We start from the raw sequence: 23,398 nt of genomic DNA, 5'->3' as shown, positions 1-23,398 counted from the left end.
AAGTCCTGGCTATTCTTGTTAATTTTCTTCTCATTGATCTGTCTAATATTGACAATGGGGTATTAAAGTCTCTTACTATTATTGTGTGGAAGCCTAAGTGTCTTTGTAGGTCTCTAAGAACTTGCTTTATGAATCTGGACGCTCCTGTATTGGGTGCATATATAATTAGGATAGTTAGCGCTTCTTGTTGCATTGATCCCTTTACCATTATGTAATACCCTTCTTTGTCTCTTTTGATTGTTGTTGGTTTAAAGTCTCTTATCAGAGACCAGGATTGCAATCTCAGCTTTTTTTTCTCTCTCTCTCCATTTGCTTGGTAAATATTCCTTCTTCCCTTTATTTTGAGCCTATGAGTATCTTTGCACTTGAGATGCATCTCCTGAATACAGCACACCAATGGGTCTTGACTCTTTAACCAACTTGCCAATCTGTGTCTTTTAATTGGGGCATTTAGTCATTTACATTTAAGATTAATATTGTTATGTATGAATTTGATCTTGCCATTATGATGTTAGCTGGTTATTTTGCCTGTTAGTTGATGCAGTTTCTTCATAGTGTCAATGGACTTTACAATTTAGTATATTTTTGCAGTTGCTGGTAACAGTTGTCCCTTTCCATGGTTAGTGCTTCCTTTAGGAGCTCTTGTAATGCAGGCCTGATGGTGACAAAATCTCTCAGCAGTTGCTTGTACATAAAGGATTTTATTTCTCCTTTGCTTATGAAGCTTCGTTTGGCTGGATATGAAACTCTGGGTTGGAAATTCTTTTCTTTAGAGATATTGGCCCCCACTCTCTTCTGGCTTGTAGGGTTTCTGCCGAGAGATCCCCTGTGAGTCTGATGGGTTTCCCTTTGTGGGTAACCCGACCTTTCTCTCTGGCTGCCCTTAGCATTTTTCCTTCATTTCAACCCTTGTGAATTTGACAATTATGTGTCTTGGGGTTGCTCTTCTTGAAGAGTATCTTTGTGGGTGTTCTGTATTTCCTGAATTTGAATGTTGGCCTGTCTTGCTAGGCTGGGGAAGTTCTGAATAATAACCTGAAGAGTGTTTTCCAACCTAGTTTCATTCTCCTCATCACTTTCAGGTACACTGATCAAACATAGATTTGGTCTTTCCACATAATCCTGTATTTCATCAAGGCTTTGTTCATTTATTTTCACTCTCTGTTCTCTAATCTTGTCTTTTCACTTTATTTCATTGAGTTGATCTTCAATCTCTTATAATTTTTCTTCTGCTTGATCAATTCAGCTATTGATACTTGTGTGTGCTTCATGAAGTTCTCTTGCTGTGTTTTTCAGCTACATCAGGTTATTTATGTTCTTCTCTAAACTGGTTATTCTAGTTGGCATTTTGTCTAACCTTTTTTCAAGGTTCTTAGCTTCCTAGCATTGGGTTAGCACATGCTCCTTTAGCTTGGAAAAGTTTGTTATTACCCACCTTTTGAAGCCTGCTTCTGTCAATTCATCAAAGTCATTCTCTGTCCAGTTTTGTTCCCTTGCTGGCGAGGAGTTGTGATCCCTTGGAGGAGAAGAGGTACTCTGGTTTTTGGAATTTTCAGCCTTTTTATGCTGGTTCCTTCCAATATTCATGGATTTTATTTACCTTTGGTCTTTGAAGTTAGTGGCCATTGGATGGGGTCTCTGAATGGACATCCTTTCTGTTGATGTTGAAACTATTTCTTTCTGTTTGTTTGTTTTTCTTCTAACAGTCAGACCCTTCTACTCTTGTCGTATAGGTGTGAGCCACTGCACCCAGCAATTTAATAAAATAAAAAAGGTCTGCTTTCATTTGCTGGAGGTTCACTCCAGACCCTGCTTGCCTGGGAATCACTAGTGGGGGCTGCAGAACAGCAAAGATTACTGCCTGTTTACTCCTTGGTAGCTTCTTCCCAGACAGGTACCCACCAGATGCTAGCCAGAGCTCTCTTGTATGAGGTGTCTGTCGGCCCTTAGGGGCATTTATCTCCCAGTCAGGATACATGGGGTCAGGGAGCCACTTGAGGAGGCAGTCTTTCCCTTATCAGAACTTGACTGCTGTGCTGGAAGATCCACTGCTCTCTTCAGAGCTGCCAGGCAGGGACATTTAAGTCTGCTGAAGCTGTACCCACAACCGCCCCTTTTGCCAGGTGCTCTGTCCAGGAAAGTGGGAACTTTATTTGTAAGTCCGTGATGGGCTGTTGCCTTTTTTAAGAGATGCCCTACCCAGTAAGAGGAGAATCTAGTGACACAGTCTGCCTGCAGAGGCCTTCCTGAGCTCTATGGGCTCCACCCAGTTCAAACTTCCCAGCTGTGATGTTAAAATCGCCTACTGGAGCCTCAGCAATGGTGAATGCCCCTCCCTTCACCAAACTCGAATGTCACAGGTCAAGCTCCGACTGTGCTGGCTGTGAGAATTCCAACCCAGTGGATCTTAGCTTGCTGGTCTTCATGGTGGGGGAAACCACCAAGCCAGATCACTTGTCTCCCTGGCTTCAGCTCCCTTTCCAGGGGAGTGAACGATTCTGTCATGCTGGTGTTCCAGGCACCAATGGGGTATGAAAAAAAACTGCTTTGTCTCTCTTGGTGTCTTCCCAAACAGCGGCCCAGTTTTGTGCTGGAAACCTAGGGACCTGGTGTTGTAGGTATCAGAGGGAATCTCCTGGTCTGTGGGTTGTGAAGACCGTGGGAAAAGCACAGTATCTGGGCTGGAGTGCAGGGGACAGTCCCTAATGGCTTCCCTTGGCCAGGAGAGGGATTTCCCTGGCCCCTTGTGCTTCCCAGGTGAAACAGTGCCCCACCCTGCCTTGGCTTGCCCTTCTTGGGCTGCACCCACTGTCCAACCAGTCCCAATGAGATGAACCAGGTACCACAGATGGAAATGCAGAGATCACCTGTTTTCTGCGTCAATCTCGCTGGCATCTGCACACTGGAGCTGTTCCTATTTGGCCATCTTGCCAGCCTCTAATTTTGGTTTTTATATATTAAATCTGACCTTACTTGTTGTGGACATACACTAACAATTTTGTGGGGTTTTTTTATTTATTTCCATAGAAAACCGAGAAAATTCCTATAATCGTTCTAGAAGCTCTAGCATCTCCAGTATTGACAAAGATTCTAAAGAAGCAATTACAGCACTATACTTCATGGAATCATTTGCACGGAAAAATGACTCTACCATCTCTCCTTGTCTGTTTGTTGGAACCAGTTTGGGAATGGTGTTAATTATCTCCCTCAATCTACCATTAGCAGATGAACAAAGGTTTACAGAGCCGATTGTGGTATTGCCAAGTGGTAAGAGTTTGTATTTATTCATTCATTCACTGTTACTTTTTCAAATTTAGATATAAGGTATTGTAAAACATAAATTTGTATTGATTTGGAGAAAAGGTTATGAGTGTAAGTATTCTGCACGTGGGAACTATTAAGAATTTTATACATCATATATCATCCCAACATTTTTCATATTGTAACATACCTTTCCTTTGGGATAAAAGAGTACAAGCATTGCTTTGGCAGTAAACTGTGAAAGTGCCAACTTAAACAATGATGTGAGAAATAAGTTCCTGAAAAGCACTGAGGAAAACCTTAATGCAAAACTTAAATTTATTTTAACAAATTGAAGCATTTATCCAAAGTTCCATGCCAGATCAGAGCATGTGAGTATTTTTACATTATCCTTGAAGACCTCAGAATAATTAAGCTAGAAGCTGTCTGACCTAAAGTGGATTTCTAAAGTCTTTTATAATCTTCCCATCTTGTTTCAAAGGCATGCCATACAATTCCTTTCCTTTTCGTACTAGCGCCTAGAGAATTTGACCAATGTTATAAGTATTGTTGCCAAGCATATGTTGTATTCTCTTCCTCCTTGAATTATCTTTTTTCTTTTTGAAGAAGAGATGAGTGTGATTCCTCCTGTTATTCCTAATTTGTTCTTATCACTAATTTTATTGTTTCCCTGTTTCCTTTATAAGAAATTTTCAGATAGTTTTTAAGTTAAAAAATACATTAATCCATATGATAGGGGCTTTATTTTAAAAGGATATATATTATGTAGAAGGTTATAGTTGTGTTTTCTTTAATCGATGTGCTAAGTTCATATGACAAAATTGTAGGTAGAATAGTCAGTTCTCTACTAATGTGGCAAATTCAGATTTCTTTTTACAAATTATGATGATCATTTTAACATATAGTTCACAATGAGAAGATACCTTTTACTGTATTCCTAATTACAAGGAAATATACACAATTCTTTTGACTTGTGAGTTAGTTGGAGTCAAATCAGTGAGATCATAATAAATTATTAATTATTAATTAAATTTATTCTTTAACTCAATAAAAGATTATACATATGGACATCTAATACATACCAGGCATTCCTCACAAGTTTATTTATTTTTTTATAAAAGATTGGTTTAAGATAGAATGGTTTTTGTTTTTTTTTTAAGGAGAGAAAGAAAGAAAGAGGAAGAAAAAGAGGGAGAGAGAACAGGAATGTTGTTTTATTCTAAAAATGAGTATTGAAAACCTCTTTTATGCCATTAATTGTGCTTAATAATAGCTGATCAATATTTCATTTAAACCTATGAGTAGGTATGATGTGGTACCTACTCCTCACAAGTTTAGAGGTACAATCAACTTCCACTGTCATACAAGCTTAAAGCCCTAAGTGAAAGACAATGTCCCAATTAGAAATATTCTAACAAATGTGGTTTTCTGTATCACAAGCATAGAAATAAGCAATCCCTTGACTAATAAAACAGATCTCTCAATATTATAGGGAAGTTCTTTGTCATTTTTAGCCCACATACTTAGATCAAAAATGATGGCAAAATACAAAATAAGTATAGATTTAACTTTTGGCATTATTTTGTAAGTATTTGAAAACTTTTTCCTTATCTATTTAATGAGATTTAATGGGAAGCTATCTTCTCCACGTCTCTATGTCACTATTCTTTTAAGACTTTAGTTACCGCTATCTATAATATGTGTCAACATCAATTCATTGGCCGGGCACAGTGGCTCATGCCTATAATCTCTTACTTTGGAAGGCTGGAGGAGGAAGACTGCTTGAGGCTAGGAATCCAAGACCAGCCTGGGAAACGTAGTGAGACCCCGTCACTACCAAAACAATTTTTTTTAATTGCTGGGTACAGTGGCTCACACCTATAATCCCAGCACTTTGGGAGGCCAAGGTAGGAGGATTGCTTGAGCCCAGGAGTTCGAGACCAGTCTGGGTAGCATAATGCGACCACATCTCTACAAATAATTTTTAAAACTTAGCCGGGCATGGTGATGTGCACCTGAGCTTAGGGTGATGAGGATGCAGTGAGCCGTAATCTCACCACTGCACTCCAGCCTGGGTGACAAAGTGAGACCCTGTCTCAATAAAAAATAATAATAAATTAGTTCATTAATCAAATCAAATATCCCTCATTTATACAAGATGTTAATAATAAAGGAAGTGACAGAAGGGGTATACCCTTTATACTATCTGTTTAATTTTCTTGAAATCTGAAACTGCTCTTAAAAACACACTCTATTAATTTTTCAAAAAAAGGTATGTATAAAGCTATGAGTCTGGGTTCCCAGATTTGTTCTACAATTAACCATTACAAGAAAGAAAGCCTACATGAGAGCCATAATTTATGGCAATATAAAGAAAAGAGGATAGAAATGTAAGAAAAGATAAAGGTGACAGAAGCCAGTTTAAATTTAAAGTAGAAAATTTTGTGCTTCCTCTTTCAGAGCTCTTATTGTCTGTAATAGTTGTCCAGTCTTCACCCTCCATACAATATCTAGTTTTCTTCCTATACTCATGAGTTACTGTCCAAGCTTATGGGAACTATTATGGGTAATGTTTATTTATTATGGTTGCTGCCATAGCTTATGGAAACTATTAAAGAAGGTTTGGATTCAGGGGCATTTCCTTTTTCCATTGTCGGTGCTGACAGTGATGCAAAACACTGTTGTTTTTTTCTCAAGATCTAGGTCTTAAATTTTAAATTTTATAATTGTAAAAATCAAACCATAAAGGAACAAAAATGAAAATTCTGCCACTAGCAAACTTTGTCCTTTCTCTGTCTCTCTCCCACCACTCATTTCCTCCTATAGGAATTTTACTCCCCACTAGCAACTCAGTGAGAAATTTGTTAAAACTCATTTTAAATTTTATTTATTTCTACTTAACTCTTTATGCTGCCAACTAAAAATTATTCTATAATTATCAGTTCTGCCATACAAAGTACCTAGCACTGCTTTGTAATATATATATATTTGTAATATATATATATATATATATATATATATATATATTCCTCATAATCAAACTCAAGATTTAAATTCATGATAAAAATCAAGATTTTCCAGTATAAATTTATTCTCCTTACTTCAGTGTTAGGCTGCTTTTTCATTGCTATACAGGAATACCTGAGATTGGGTAATTTATAAAGAAAAGAGGTTTAACTGGCTCACAGCTCTTTGGGCTGTACAGGAAGCATGGTTCTGACATTTGCTCAGCTTCTGATGAGGCCTCAGGAAGCTTCCAATCATGGTGGAAGGCAAAGGGGGAAGAGGCACATTACAGGACAAGAGTAAAAACAAGAGAGAAAGTAGGGAGATACCACACAATTTTAAACAGCCAGATCTTATCAGAGAGAGAACTCACTAATCACCAAGTAAATGGCACTAAGCCATTCATGAAGGATTCGTCCTCATAATCTAATACTTCCCATTAGGCCCTACCTCCAACTTGGCGATTGCATTTCAACATCAGATTTGGAGGGGACAAACATCCAAAACATATCAATTTCCAAACTAGTTATTTTTACCACTCTTTCATTTCTGTAAATAGAATATTAACAGAAATTTAATTAATAGCTATCATAATACATAAATAGCCTCCATAATCTTAATTTCTTTTTTTCTGATCCCTTTTACTCACTGCCTTCATATTGGTCATATACCAGTATTATTTTCATCATTTCCATTTTTGGAAATTCAGTGTCTACTCTACCCTGTCTACTCTAGAGTTGTCCCAGCCTTGCTCCCTAAGTCAAACTTATTTTTCAGCATTCAATTCCTTTAAAGTCCACTTCTCTGATGAAGAACTAGTAAATTATATAAATATGAAAATGGGTTAATGTGCTGTCTTACAGATATAACACAAAACTGGTTAATAGGCTTTGTCTGGAAATTATTTAATTGAAATTAGAAGAATAATATTTTTAATCCTAAGTCTAAACCTTGATGAAAAACTTTATTAACGTGTTATTTAGTTAAGACCTTTCTATATGAGTATATTTCAAATATTCTTTTGAAATTCACACAATTTATCTCTTACAAACTGCAATATAACTAATACAATAACATACTTAAACATGATCATTATATTTGACTTAACAAGAAAAGTAAAGGCCTCATACAGAATAATCAACATATACACTCCCCATTTATAGGTTTCAATATTTAAACTTTTGGACTTATCAGTATCTATTATTGTATTCCATATATTCATGTGTACCCATTGTTTAGCTCCCACTTGTAAGTGAGAACATGCAGTTTTTTACTTTCTGAGTCATTTCATGTAGGATAACAGTCTCCAGCTGCATCCACATTGCTGCAAAGGTAATGATTTCATTTTATTATGGCTGAGTAGTATTTCATGGCGTGCATATATATATACATATATGTGTGTGTGTGTGTGTGTGTGTGTGTGTGTGTGTGTGTGTATATATATATATATATATATATATATATATATATGTCATATTTTTAATCCAGTGGCCCACTGATGGACACTTAGGTTGATCCCATGACTTTGCTATTGTAAATAATGCTGCAATAAACATATACATGCTTTTGTCTTTTTTGATATGATTATTTTTCTTTTGTGTAAATACCCAGTAGTGGGATCACTTGATCAAAAGGTAGTTCTATTTTTAGTTCTTTGAGACATCTCCATATTGCTTTCCATAAAGGTTGTACTAATTTACATTCTCACCAATACTGTATAGGTGTTCCCTTTTCTCTGCATCCTTGCCAATGTCTATTTTTGTTAATTTTAGTAATAGCCATTCTGACTGGTGTATGATGGTATCTTATTGTGGCTTTAATTTCCATTTCTCTGATGATTAACGATGTTGAGCATTTTTTATGTTTCTTGGCCATTTTATGTCTTCTTTTGAAAAATGCCTGTTCATGTATTTTGCTTACTTTTTTAAAAATTATACTTTAAGTGCTGAGATACTTGTGCAAAACATGCAGGGTTGTTACGTAGGTATCCATATGCCATGGTGGTTTGCTGCACCCAACAACCCATCATCTATATTATGTATTTCTCCTAATGATATCCCTCCCCTATCCTCCCAATCCCTGACAGGTGTGTGATGTTCCCTTCCTGTGTCCATGTGTTCTCATTGTTCATCTCCCACTTATGAGTGACAGAATTTGGTGTTTGGTTTTCCGTTCTTTTGTTAGTTTGCTGAGAATTATGGTTTTCAGCTTCATCCATTTCCCTGCAAAGGACATGAACTCATCCTTTTTCATGGCTGCATAGTATTCCTTGATGTGTATGTGCCACATTTTTTTTAAATTGCATTTTAGGTTTTGGGGTACATCTGAAGAACATGCAAGATAGTTGCATAGGTACACACGTGGCAGTGTGATTTGCTGCCTTCCTCCCCTTCAGCTATAGCTGGCATTTCTCCCCATGCTATCTCTCCCCAGCTCCCCACCACCCACTGTCCCTCCCCTATTCCCCAAAACAGACCCCAGTGTGTAGTGCTCCCCTCCCTGTGTTCATGTGTTCTCATTGTTCAACACCCACCTATGAGTGAGAACATGCGGTATTTCAGTTTCTGTTCTTGTGTCAGTTTGCTGAGAACGATGTTCTCCAGATTCATCCATGTCCCTACAAAGGACACGAACTCATCGTTTTTGATGGCTGCATAATATTCCCTGGTGTATATGTGCCACATTTTCCCTGTCCAGTCTATCATTGTTGGGCATTTGGGTTGGTTCCAGGTCTTTGCTATTGTAAACAGTGCTGCAGTGAACATTCGTGTGCATGCATCCTTATAGTAAAATGATTTATAGTCCTTTGGATATATACCCAGTAATGGGATTGCTGGATCAAATGGAATTTCTATTTCAAGGTCCTTGAGGAATTGCTACACTGTCTTCCACAATGGTTGAACTAATTTACACTCCCACCAGCAGTGTAAAAGAGTTCCTATTTCTCCACATCCTCTCCAGCATCTGTTGTCTCCAGATTTTTTAATGATCACCATTCTAACTGGCGTGAGATGGTATCTCAATGTAGTTTTGTTTGCATTTCTCTAATGACCAGTGATGATGAGCATTTTTTCATATGTTTGTTGGCCTCATGTATGTCTTCTTTTGTAAAGTGTCTGTTCATATCCTTTGCCCATTTTCGAATGGGCTTGTTTGTTTTGTTCTTGTAAATCTGTTTGAGTTCTTTGTAAATTCTGGATATCAGCCCTTTGTCAGATGGGTAAACTGCAAAAATTTTTCCCATTCTGTTGGTTGCCAATTCACTCTAATGATTGTTTCTTTTGCTGTGCAGAAGCTGTGGAGTTTGATTAGGTCCCATTTCTCTATTTTGGCTTTTGTTGCCAATGCTTTGGTGTTTTGTTCATGAAGTCCTTGCCTATGCCTATGTCCTGAATGGTTTTGCCTAGATTTTCTATTAGGGTTTTTATGGTGTTATGTCTTATGTTTAAGTCTTTAATCCATCTGGAGTTAATTTTAGTGTAAGGTGTCAGGAAGGGGTCCAGTTTCGGCTTTCTGCACATGGCTAGCCAGTTTTCCCAACACCATTTATTAAACAGGAAATCCTTTCCCCATTGCTTGTTTTTGTCAGGTTTATCAAAGATTGTATGGTTGTAGATATGTTGTGTTGCCTCTGATGCCTCTGTCTTGTTCCATTGGTCTATATCTCTGTTTTGGTACCAGTACCATGCTGTTTTGATTACTGTAGCCTTGTAGTATAGTTTGAAGTCCAGTAGTGTGATGCCTCCCGCTGTGTTCTTTTTACTTAGAATTGACTTGGCTATGCAGGCTCTCTTTTGGTTCCATATGAAGTTTAAGGTGGTTTTGTCCAGTTCTGTGAAGAAGGTCATTAGTACCTTGTTAGGGATAGCGTTGAATCTGTAAATTACTTTGGGCAGTGTGGCCATTTTCACAATATTAATTCTTCCTAACCATGAACATGGAATGTTTCTCCATCTGTTTGTGTCCTCTCTTATTTCATTGAGCAATGATTTGTAGTTCTCCTTGAAGAGGTTCTTTATGTTCCTTGGTAGTTGTATTCCTAGATACTTTATTCTCTTTGTAGCAATTGTGAATGGCAGTTCGTTCTTGATTTGGCTCTCTTTAAGTCTGTTATTGGTGTAGAGGAATGCTTGTGATTTCTGCATATTGATTTTTTTTTTTTTTTTGAGACGGAGTTTTGCTCTTGTTACCCAGGCTGGAGTGCAATGGTGCAATCTCGGCTCACCGCAACCTCTGCCCCCTGGGTTCAGGCAATTCTCCTGCCTCAGCCTCCTGAGTAGCTGGGATTACAGGCACGTGCCACTGTGCCCAGCTAATTTTTTGTAATTTTTAGTAGAGACGGGGTTTCACCATGTTGACCAGGATGGTCTCGATCTGTTGACCTTGTGATCCACCCGCCTCAGCCTCCCAAAGTGCTGGGATTACAGGCTTGAGCCACCGCAGCCGGCCGATTTCTGCATATTGATTTTATATCCTGAGACTTTGCTGAAGTTGCTTATCAGTTTCAGGAGATTTTGTGCTGAGACGATGGTGTCTACTAGATATACTATTATGTCGTCTGCAAATAGAGATAATTTGGCTTCCTCCTTTCCTATTTGAATACCCTTTATTTCTTTTTCTTGCCTGATTGCTCTGGCTAGAACTTCCAGTACTATATTGAATAGGAGTGGTGAGAGAGAGTATCCTTGTCTAGTGCCAGATTTCAAAGGGAGTGCTTCCAGTTTTTGCCCATTCAGTATGATATTGGCTGTTGGTTTGTCATAAATAGCTTTTATTATTTTGAGATACGTTCCATCAATACCAAGTTTATTGAGGGTTTTTAGCATAAAGGGCTGTTGAATTTTGTCACAGGCCTTCTCTGCGTCAATTGAGATAATCATGTGGTTTTTGTTTTTGGTTCTGTTTATGTGGTGAATTACATTTATAGACTTGTGTATGTTGAACCAGCCTTGCATCCCTGGGATGAAGCCTACTTGATCATGGCGGATAAGCTTTTTGATGTGCTGTTGCAATCGGCTTGCCAGTATTTTATTGAAATTTTTTGTGCCTATATTCATCATAGATATTGGCCTGAAGTTTTCTTTTCTTGTTGCATCTCTCCCGGGTTTTGGTATCAGGATGATGTTGGTCTCATAAAATGATTTGGGAAGGATTCCCTTTTTTGGGATTATTTGGAATAGTTTCAAGAGGAATGGTAACAGTTCCTCTTTGTGTGTCTGGTAGAATTCCACTGTGAACCCATCTGGACCTGGGTTTTTTGTGTGTGTGTTAGGCTCTTAATTGCTACCTCAACTTCAGATCTTGTTATTGGTCTATTCAGGATTTTGACTTCTTCCTGGTTTAGGCTTGGGAGAATGCCAGTATCCAGGAATTTATCCATTTTTTCTAGGTTTACTAGTTTATGTGCATAGAGTTGTTTTTAATATTCTCTGAGGATGGTTTGGATTTCTGTGGGTTCTGTGGTGATTTCCCCTTTATCATTTTTATTGCATCTATTTGGTTATTCTCTCTTTCCTTTTTTATTAATCTGACTAGTGGTCTGTCTATTTTGTTGATCTTTTCAAAAAACCATCTCCTGGATTTATTGATTTTTTGAAAGGTTTTTTGTGCCTCTATCTCCTTCAGTTCTGCTCTGATCTTAGTTATTTCTTGTCTTCTGCTAGGTTTTGAGTTTTTTTGATCTTGCTCCACTAGCTCTTTCAATTTTGATGATAGGGTGTCAGTTTTGGATCTCTCCACTCTTGTCATGTGGGCACTTATTGCTATATATTTTCTTCTAGAGACTGCTTTAAATGTGTCCCAGAGATTCTGGTATGTTGTGTCTTTGTTCTCATCGGTTTCGAAGAACTTCTTTATTTCTGCCTTCATTTCATTGTTTATCCAGTCAACATTCAAGAGCCAGTTGTTCAGTTTCCATGAAGCTGTGCTGTTCTGAGTTAGTTTCTGAATTCTGAGTTCTAACTTGATTGCACTGTGGTCTGAGAGACTGTTTGTTATGATTTCAGTTGTTTTGCATTTGCTGAGGAGTGATCTACTTCCAATTATGTGGTCAATTTTAGAGTAGGTGTGATGCGGTGCTGAGAAGAATATATATTCTGTGGATTTGGGATGGAGAGTTCTGTAAATGTCTATTAGATTTGCTTGTTCCAGGTCTGAGTTCAAGTCCTGGATATCCTTGTTAATTTTCTGTCTGGTTGATCTGTCTAATATTGACAATGGAGTGTTAAAGTCTCCCACTATTATTGTGTGGGAGTCTAAGTCTCTTTGTAAATCATGAGGAACTTGCTTTATATATCTGGGTGCTCCTGTATTGGGTCCGTATATATTTAGGTATATTTAGGATTGTTAGCCCTTCTTGTTGTATCAATCCTTTTACCATTATGTAATATCCTTCTTTGTCTCTTTTGATCTTTGTTGGTTTAAAGTCTATTTTATCAGAGATGAGAATTGCAACTCCTCCTTTTTTTTTTTTGCTCTCAATTTGCTTGGTAAATCTTCCTCCATCCCTTTATTTTGAGCCTTGTGTATCCTTGCATGTGAGATGGGTTTCCTGGATACAGTACACCGATGGCTTTTGGCTTTATATCCAATTTGCCAGTCTGTGTCTTTTGATTGGTGCATTTAGCCCATTTACATTTAGGGTTAATACTTTTATGTGTGAATTTGTTACTGCCATTTTGATGCTAGCTGGCTGTTTTGCCCATTAGTTGATGCAGATTCTTCATTTTGTTGATGCTCTTTACCATTTGGTATGTTTTTGGAGTGGCTGGAACTGGTTGTTCCTTTCTATGTGTAGTGCCTCTTTCAGGAGCTCTTGTAAAGCAGGCCTGGTGGTGACAAAATCTCTGAGTACTTGCATGTTCACAAAGGATTTTATTTTTCCTTCACTTATGAAGCTCAGTTTGGCTGGATATGAAATTCTGGGTTGAAAGTTCTTTTCTTTAAGGATGTTGAATATTGGCCCCCACTCTCTTCTGGCTTGTAGGCTTTCTGCCAAGAGATCTGCTATGAGTCTGATGGGCTTCCCTTTGTGGGTAACCCAACCTTTCTCTCTAGCTGCCCTTAGCATTTTCTCCTTCATTTCAACCCTGGTGAATCTGATGATTATGTGCCTTGGGGTTGCTCTTCTTGAGGAATATCTTTGTGGTGTTCTCTGTATTTCCTGGACTTGAATATTGGCTTGCTTTGCTAGATTGGGGAAGTTTTCCTGGATAATACCCTGAAGACGATTTTCCAGCTTGGATTCATTCTCTTCGTCACATTCAGGTACACCTATCAAACATAGATTAGGTCTCTTCACATAGTCCCACATTTCTTGGAGTCTTTGTTCATTCTTTTTTGCACTTTTTTTCTCTAATCTTGCCTTCTCATTTTATTTCATTGAGTTGATCTTCGACCTCTGATATCTTTTCTTCTGCTTGTTCAATTTGGCTGTTGAAACTTGTGCATGCTTTGTGAAGTTCTCGTGTTTTTCAGCTCCATCAATTCCCTCGTATTCCTCTCTAAGTTGTCCATTCTTGTTATCATTTTGTCAAATCTTTTTTCAAGGTTCTTAGTTTCCTTGCATTGAGTTAGAACATGTTCTTTTACCTCACAGAAGTTTCTCATTACCCACCTTCTGAAGTCTGATTCTTTCATTTCATCACACTCATTCTCCATCCAGCTTTGTTCCCTTGCTGGTGAGGAGTTGTGATCCTTTGTAGGAGGAGAGGTGTTCTGGTTTCAGGTGTTTTCTTCCTTTTTGTGCTGGTTTCTTCCCATCTTTGTGTATTTATCCACACACAAAGATGTGTTGTTGCTGATTTTCAGATTGAGTCTCTGAGTGGATGTCCCGATTTTTGATGATGAAGTTATTTCTGTTTCTTAGTTTTCCTTCTAACAGTCTGGCCCCTCTGCTGTAGGACTGCTGAAGTCCACTCCAGGCCCTGCTTGCCGGGGGATCACCTGCAGCAGCTGCAGAACAGTAAGGGTTGCTACCATTTTTTTCTTCTGCTATCTTTGTCCCAGAATGATGCCCACCAAATGTCAGTCTGATCAGTCTTTTGTGAGGTAACTCTTGGGTCAGGGAGCTGCTTGAGGAGACAGTCTGTTCTTTATAGGACCTCAAGTGCTGAGCTGTGAGCTCCATTGTTCATTCAGAGCTGCTAGGCAGGTACGTTTAAATCTGCTGCAGCAAAACTCATAAACCCCCTTTTTTTCCCCAGGTGCTCTGTCTTGGGAGTTAGGGCTTTATTTATGAGTATCTGTTGTGCTGCTGCCTTTTTTTTTTTTTTTCTTTTAGGGCTGCCCTGCCCAGCAAGGAGGAAGCCTAGTCACTGCCTACCTGCAGAGGCTTTGCTGAGCTGCTGTGGGCTTTGCCCTGCTGCCCACTCTGCCCTGCTGCTGACTTCACCCTGCTGCCCTGTGAGCTGCCCTGCAGTCCTGTTTATGTGGTGGTTAGAACTGCCTCGGAAATGGTGGCTCACCTCTGTAATGGCGGATTCTCTCTGTAATGACAGGTTGCCTCAGCAATGGCAGGCTGCCTCAACAATGGCGGACTACCTCCATAGGGGTGGAATGCTTTGGTAATGGTGGACGCTCCTCCCCCACTGAGCTGCACCGTCCTTGGTTCAGCTGTGCTTGCCCTGAAACTCTCAATGCTAAGCATTTCCAATTGCTGGTTTTTTGTTTGTGTTTGTGGGGGTGGGACCCACCAAGCCTGATCACCTGGCTCCCTGCCTCAGAGCCTTTCTTTTTAAGTTGAACAGTTGACTCTCTCCCAGGTGTTCCAATCACCTGCTTCAAGGGTGCCGGGATCTGTGTGATTTCTCGTGTGGCAACCCACTGCACTGGCTGAAACAACAGCGCTGCCCAGGAATCTCCTGGCCTGTCTCTCTGTTTCAGTCCCATTTAATCAGATGAATGGGCTAATCTGCCTTCCTGAGCTCCAATTGCCAGCTTAACAGGGCAACCAGACCAGTGTATCTTGTACAGAGAGCTGCCGTGTCAGGGCACCAGCAAAACAGCCACACCAGTGGAAAGAGCCACGCCAGTCAAAACAGCTGCGCCGGCCAAAACAGCCCCACCAGCCAAAACAGCCACGCTGGCAACCCGTGGGGCTCCTCCGCCTGGGAATCTCCTGGTCTGTGGACAATAAAGATCCGTCTGGAAATGCAGCGTCCACTCACCCTCTGCATTTTCACTGGGATCTGCAATCATGAGCTGCTCCTAAAGGGCCATATTGGATTTCTCCACCACATTTTCTTTATCCAGTCTATTGTTGATGTTCCCCACTTTTTTATGGGGTTATTTGTGTTTTTCTTTTTCAGTTGCTTGAGTTCCTTGTAGATTCTGGGTATTATTAGCCCTTTGTCAGATGCATTGTTGGCAAATATTTTTCCCATTCTTCAAGTTGTTTGTTCACTCTGTTGTTTCTTTCTTTTTCTGTGCATAAGCTTTTCCATTTAATTAAGTCCTATTTGTCTGTTTTTAGTTTTGCTGCATTTGCTTTTGAGGTCTTAGTCATGAATTATTTGCCTAAGCCAATGTCCACACAAGAGTTTTTGCTAGGTTTCCTTATAGCATTTTTACAGTTTCAGGTCATATGTTTAAGTCCCTAACTCACCTTGAGTTACTTTTTGTATATGTTGAGAGATATGAGTTCAGTTTTATTCATCTGCATATGGCTACACAGTTTTTGCAGAACAACTTATTAAATACAATGTTCTTTTCTTAGTGGATGCTTTTGTTGACTTTGTTAAAGATCATTTAGTTATAGGTATGTGGCTTTATTTCTGGGTTTTCTATTCTCTTCCATTTATCTATGTTTATACCACTATCCTGCTTTTTCAGTTATTATAGCCTTATAGTATAATTTGAAATGAGGTAATGTGATGCCTCCAGTTTCATTCTTTTTGCTTAGTATTTCTTTAGCTATTCAGGCTCTGTTTTGGCTCTATGTGAATTTTAGTATTATTTTTTCTAATTCTTTAATGAATACTGTTGGTAAATTGATAGGAGTTCTGTTGAATCTGTAGACTGCTTTGGGAAGTATGGTCATTTTAATGATATTAATTCTTCCAATCTATGAGTACGGGATGTTTGTTCATTTGTTTGTTTCATCTACAATTTCTTTCAGTAGATTTTTTAAATTTTCCATGTAGAGGTCTTTTATCTCCTTGATTAATGTATTCCTAGGTATCTTTCAATAGCTATTATGAATAGGATTGAGTTCTTCTTTTGGTCTCAGCTTGATCATTATTAGCGTACAGAAGTGTTATTGATTTTTATGCATTGACTTTTATATACTGAAACTTTACTGAGGTCATTTATCAAATCTAGGAGTCTTTTGAAACAGTCTTTAGGGTTTTCTAGTTATAAGATCATCTAATCAGTGAACAGCTATAATTTTACTTCCTTTTTTTCCAATTTGAATGCCTTTTGTTTTTTTTTCTCTTGCCTGATTGCTCTGGTTAGGACTTCCAGTACTACATTGCATAGGAGTGATGAAAGTATACATCCTTATCTTATTCCAGTTTTTAGGAAGAGTGCTTTCAACATTTCCCTGTTTAGTATGATATTGGCTATGGGTTTGTCATGTATGACTTTTATTATTTTGAAGCATATTCTATGTCTAGTTTGTTGAGAGTTTTAAAGTATTTTTGGATTTTTAAAATTCATTGAAGAAAAATTGTATTCCCTCCAGGTACTATCAAAAACAAAACTTCACTTATTCTTTTGTCATTTGTTATGGCATGAATTCAGACTTTTGCCAGAATAGAGCCCCTTCTTATACAGACAGATGAAGAAAAATCAATTATCATTTTTTGCGAAAAGTTGGTGAACTAGGTATATAGTTATTTTTTTATTATTATTATACTTTAAGTTCTGGGATGCATGTGTAGAATGTGCAATTTGTTACATAGGTGTACATGAGCCATGGTTGTTTGCTGCACCCATCAACCTGTCATCTACATTAGGTATTTTTCCTAATGCTATTCTTCCCCAAGGCCCCCACCCACTGACAGACCCCAGTGTAGGATGTTCCCCTTCCTGTGTCCATGTGTCCTCACTGTTCAACTCTGACTTATGAGTGAGAACATGTAGTGTTTTATTTTATGTTCCTGTGTTACTTTGCTAATGGTGGTTTCCAGCTTCATCCATTTCCCTACAAATGACATGAACTCACCCCTTTTTATGGCTACATAGTATTCCATTGTGTATATGTGCCATATTTTCTTTATCTAAATATAGCAGAAATAGTAAGTTACCCTTTAGATGTGTGACTGGCAAACATTGAAAGATTGTCAGTTACACACATCCTTACTTGGGCATGTGGTCTTGAGGTATTAGCAATTTTACATCTTTTTCTCAGGCTAAACCAAACCCAAAAAACAAAACAAAACTCTTCTATTTCACATAAGAATAGGCTGAAACAAAATAAATAATCTTGGACTGTGGAAACATAAATTCAAAATGATGAAAATTTTTTCAAACAAATAGAAAATTAAAGATTATGACTTTTAATTAAGGCTGAGTTTTTCAAAAGCATAGTCTTACAGATGAGTATGATACATACCTTAAATTGTTCCTGCTAAACCTTTAGTCATTCATAAAATATTTTTGCATTTTTCTCCATGCATATAGTCAGGAAAAAAAAAAGAAAAACTTTTTGGAATTATTTACTTTGCAATTCATTCTTATCTCTTGGGAGGCCAAAGCAAATAAAACAAAACAAAACAAAAATACGTAATTCTTAGTTTCAGAAAGCCATGGGTTTAGATTACAGCTCTGCCAATTTCTGCTTTGATGCCTTGGAACAGCTATTTAACTTCTGTGGGCTATAGCATCATAAAAAACCCAAGACAGCTTCAACTAAGTTTTTGTTGGGAGGACTTCATGAGATAATTTAAGTAAAACATTAGCACATAAAGCATACTCAACAAGTGTTAGTTCCACTTCACTTCTTTTTCTAAAATTTTATTCTGATGTGAGCACTTAACATGAGATCTACCCCTGTAACAGACTTTTACATGTACAATACAGTATTATTAGTGACAGGTACAACGTTGTATAGCAAATCTCTAGAACTCATTCATCTTTCATAACTGAAATTTTCCACTATGTTATTAGCAACTTCTCACGTCCCCCTGGCAGCCCCTGGTAATCTTATTCTTTGATTCTAGGAATTTGACTATTTTAGATACCATATATAAGTGAGATCATACAGTGTTGGTCTTTCTGTGACTGGCTTGGTTCACTTAATATCCTCAAGGTTCATCTATGTTGTTGTATATTGCGTAATTTTCTTTTATTTTAAGGCTGAATAATCCATTGTATGTATATACCAATTTTTTTTAACCATCCATTTGTTGATAGGCATTTAGGTTATTCCCACATCTTTGCTATTGTGAATAATGTTGCAATAAACATAGGAGTATGTATTTCTTCAACATCCTGATCCTGGGACACATACCTGGAATTGGGTTGCTGGATCATATGGTAGTCCTATTTTTCAATTTTTGAAGAACTTCCATAGTTTTTTCCATAGCAGTTGCACTATTTTGCATTCCCAGCAACAGCATACAAGGGTTGCGGTTTCTCCACATCCCGCCAACACTCGTTTTTGTGGTGGTTTGTTGATAATAGGTATCTTAACAGATGTGAGGTCATGGTTTTGATTTGTATTACCCTAATGATTAGTGACAGTGAGCATCATTGCATATACTTCTTGGCCATTTGCATATCTTCTTCGGAGAATTGTCTATTCAAGTCAGCCCATTTTTTAACAAAATTGTTAATTTTTTGAAAAAAAAATTAACAAAATTGATAAACCCTTAGCTAGACTAAGAAAAAAGAGAGAAGACTAAAATAAAATCAGAAATGTACATAGAGATATTACCACTTATGCCCCAGAAATAAAAAGGATCATAAGAGACTATTATAAACAATTATATGCCAACAAACTAGATACCCTAGAAGAAATTTATACATTCCTAGAAACATACAACTTATGAAGACTGAGTCATGAATAGATCGATCGTCTGAACAGACCCACAACTACTTGGGAAATTGAATCAGTAATCAGAAACCTCCTAACTACGAAATGCCCATTTCTGTTTTTTAAGGAATATTTTCAATATTTAATTATTTTGGCTGTCCCAACAACAAATTCTTATTAATGATATGAAAATTTTAAGTGCATTAAATCATTGAAATTTAGAATTGGAACACACCTAGAGATTATTTATCTATTCTATTATCTATCACTTTTGCCTGCATCAGAATAACTTGAAGGATTCATTACAATACAGATTACTGGGCCCCACCCCCAAAGTTTCTGATTCAGTAGGTCTGAGGTGGGGTCTGAGAATTTGCATTTTTAACAAGTTTCAAGATGTGCTGATTCTACAAATTAAGCCTTACTTGACCTTTTTGTCTACTGATGCACAGGGTTCTGCTCCCAGAACACCCTCTGCTCTTAAAGTCTTAAAATTCTTAATAATTTTATCTTTTGATGTGTGCTTTGTAAGTAAAGATCAATGAGGCAATGGAGCATGCACCAGGGGCTTGAAGCCTCTGCTTATGTTCAGCATACCTCATGCATACCACTCATGCAGGTGATGACTAGTACGTGGGGAAAGAGGCATTGCACTTTCACTTTCCACTCCTGTTAAAGCCTTGTGTCTACATAGAGGTGGCCAGGGTCAGGCACATGGTGACATTTTGGGGCATGGAGGCAACCGTACTTATACTGAGTTGATATCAATTGGTGACTCTGGCATATGGTCAGCCAACCAGAGGCCATGTCTTAGATTGAGCCTCTTAACCAGTCTTGTTCCAGGTACCTAGCACTTCCTAGCAAACCACGTTAAAGACTTTCTGGGAGTCACCCATCTTCTATGGTTTGAGGTGGCAGGATGGAATCTTATTGCTCTCAGGAGGAGAACTTGGCAGCCATCAGACTCAAGTGTGCTTAAGTAAATCAAGTCATGTGGTGAGACCCCCAGATGCCTGTGAAAGTCTGCAGTCATTCTACAATTATTCTCAAGCTCAAAGAGGTATCCCCATGCCTAAGAATGTGCTCCCTGTCTTGCATGCTCTGCTCATGTACCCCAAAACCTATAATCCAATAAAAAATTAAAAAAAAAAAAAAAAAAAAAGAATGTGCTCCCTCAGGTCTAGTCTGAACTTAGAGGACCCTGTCTTCCTCCTTCCAACCTTCCTGAGACTGACTGGTTTGTCTCTTATGGCCAACTCCATGTGGATAATCATTTCATATCTCTGTGGACTAGCTATGGTGTTTTTGCAACAGTTCCAAATGGAGGTTAAAGGTTCTCATATAAATTTTAACTTTTCTTTACATAGAATATCAAATAGCAAATATAAAAACACTTAAGCGATAGACTACAGAAGAAAGAAAAAGCTTTATAATTTACCACCTTCAATGGTGCCTCTTCTCCCAGTTTTGAACAAAAAGGCCCCTGTCATTTGTGGGCCTAGCATAGTTTCATTTTGCACTGGCCCACAAATTGTGTAGCTGATCCTGAGTATATAATATAAATAGGAGTTTAAAAATCCATAATTAAGTGTGAACTGGAGTAGTCAGGAAGTTAACAAATATTTGTTGAGCATATGACATTTCCAGATATCATAATAAGCACTGAAGATAAAGCAATGACAAAGTCATACAAAGTTCTGTCCTCAGAAAGCTTACATTCTAGATAGGAATTGAGAAGTTCTGTGGAAGTTGAGAGACAGTTAAAGTTTAAACATGTATGTGAGGGAAAAGGAAAGTAAATATTCAGTTTAGACTCCTTAGGACTCCAACTTTAATATAATTCTTCAGCCTCAGTGGAACCTTAATCCAGTGAGTCTACCACTTTCATTGTCATTCACCCCATTCATGTTCCCACTTGCTAACTTAAATTTCACAGCCAAGCTCTGTAATGCTTTTATTTCATGCATTTTCATCTCTCTGGCTTCTTTTTTGCTTTCTTTGCTTTGTCATGCTTATTCAGCTTACTCTCAAATCTGGTTAAATTCAACTCTACCTATCCTATTTCTATGCTCATGTAGCTGATTATGGCTAGAGAAAATTATATAACCACACTAAATTGTCTCATTTTACCATAAATCATCACTAAATTCAAATGGGCTCTTATACTGCTAGGTAATCACATTATATTTTCTTAGTCCTTGCTGCTGTTACTCCTGGACAACAACTGCATGTTTTCTTTTGTATCCTTTTGTTTTTTTGTTTGTGTGTGTGTTTTGTTTTGGTAGAGATGAGGTCTCACACTGTCACCAAGGCTGGAGTGCAGTGGTGCAACCATAATTCAATGTAGCCTTAAACTACTAGGCTCAAGCAATCCTCCCATCTCAGCCTCCTGAGTCGCTGGGACTACAGGCATGCCATCATGCCTGGCTAACAATTACATATTTTCTCTAGTCTCTTCAAACCTCCAAAACTTACGTTCCTGTTTTCAGTTTCAGTAATCGCCATGTGTCCTCTTTCGTTGAGAAAATTGAAACAATCAGATAAAAACTTCAATAGCTATCATGACATCTATCAACCTACCTGCTTGTATCTCCATGGCCTGCATATTCTCTCCTATTACAATTACTAAACTAAGTTTCTAACTAGGTGATTCACTTAACAGAATCATTCTATCTCCTGGGCATATCCTAAAGGGAATCAAAGATGCAAGCAGGGAGAGCAGTGAAGAGGTTAATATAATAATCTGGATGAAAAATGAATAGAGGCTTACTTGAACCAGATGGTAGTTATTCACTAGACTCCACCTATACTGTAGGCTCTACTTATACACTAGGTTCCACTTATATACTAGACTCTACCAGCTTTCACCTACTCAAGAATGTCAATCTAGCAATTTTTCCTTTGTTTCCTTTATAATGTTTTTCTTTCTACTAAATCATAATGTAAATATGTTGTCATCTCTTCTATTAAAAAAGAGAAGCAATGGATCTAGGCTCTGTTTTAGTCATAAGCAATATAGTAGTGAATTAAATAGACAAAAGTAAAATTGCCTTCTATGGTAAAGATAGATACTATATGTTATAAATAAGTAATTATATGGGATATTAGTTAGTAATAAGTACTAAGGGAAAAATTAGAGCAGAAAAGGAGATAGGAATTCTTGGTCATTTCTCTGGCAACATATTATAAAGGCTACCATTCCTACCTTAAAACACTTCAAATTCTAGAATGCTATTTTCTCCTGATTTTCTTCCTACCTTCTAGCTATTCTTTCCCAATCTCCTTTGCTTGTTCCTCCTCCATTTCAGTGAACCTAAACCAGAATGCCCCAAGACTGATTCTCTGAACTTTTTCTCTTTATATTGAAGTGCTAGATGAATTCAGCCAGCTTCATGCCTTTAAATGTCATTTGTAATCTGATGGATCATACATTTATATTTATAATCTGGACATATCCCTAAATTTCTAATATATATCCAGCTATTTGACATCCACTTGGATGTTTAGTATCTCAAACTTAACATGTTCAAAACTGAGCTCCTGGTATTCCTCTCATTGCTCCTACATTTTCCTACATCTATTCCATTCTTCCAGTTTCTCAGGTAAAAAACATTGAAATCATTCTTGACCCCTATATTTCTTTCACACCCTAAATTCAATTTGTTAACAAATCCTGCTGGCACAACCTTTACAATATACTCAGATTCTGTTGCTCACCATCTCTACTCTTACCACACAGTTTGAGCAAGCCTCTATCCATTTTTCACCTAGACTATTATACTAACCTTCACTGCTCTCCTTACTTCCAGCCTTGGTTCCCTTTAGGATATGCTCAGGAGGTTGTGTGATGCTGTTAAATGAAAGTTAGATTATATCGCTTCCATTCTCAGAATCCTTACATCTCATGATAAGTAAAAGTCTAGGTCTCTACCATATCCTAAAAAAACCTACATGATCTAGCTCTACTTTATCTCTCTGATCTTACCTCCTATGAATCTTCTTGGTATTCTAGAAAGTCAAGATCTATAAAGAATCTGAGATTTTATTCTACTTGTAAGCTAATAAAATTAGTTTTCCAGTTTCATGGGTGCTGATAGAAGACACGAAACCCTGGATCAGAGACAAAGGATAATTTATTATTCACAACAATCA

The 23,398-nt window shown here is 37.8% G+C and overlaps 1 protein-coding gene across 22 annotated transcripts in view; it reads left to right on the top strand.

Moving 5' to 3' along the window:
- Positions 1-23,398, top strand: part of STXBP5L (syntaxin binding protein 5L) — a 452,700-nt gene that overhangs the window by 408,823 nt on the left and 20,479 nt on the right. For all 22 annotated transcript variants that reach the window (XM_078352051.1, XM_078352048.1, XM_035274086.3 and 19 more), the window contains one exon: positions 3,028-3,267. In XM_078352051.1, coding sequence (XP_078208177.1) covers positions 3,028-3,267 — 240 coding nt within the window. The remainder of the gene's footprint in view (positions 1-3,027; positions 3,268-23,398) is intronic.

Source organism: Callithrix jacchus, chromosome 15 (genome assembly GCF_049354715.1).
Source record: "Callithrix jacchus isolate 240 chromosome 15, calJac240_pri, whole genome shotgun sequence".
Taxonomy (NCBI): Eukaryota; Metazoa; Chordata; class Mammalia; order Primates; family Cebidae; genus Callithrix; species Callithrix jacchus.
Note: the sequence above shows the minus strand (reverse complement) of the source record. Positions and strands in the feature narration are given on the sequence as shown.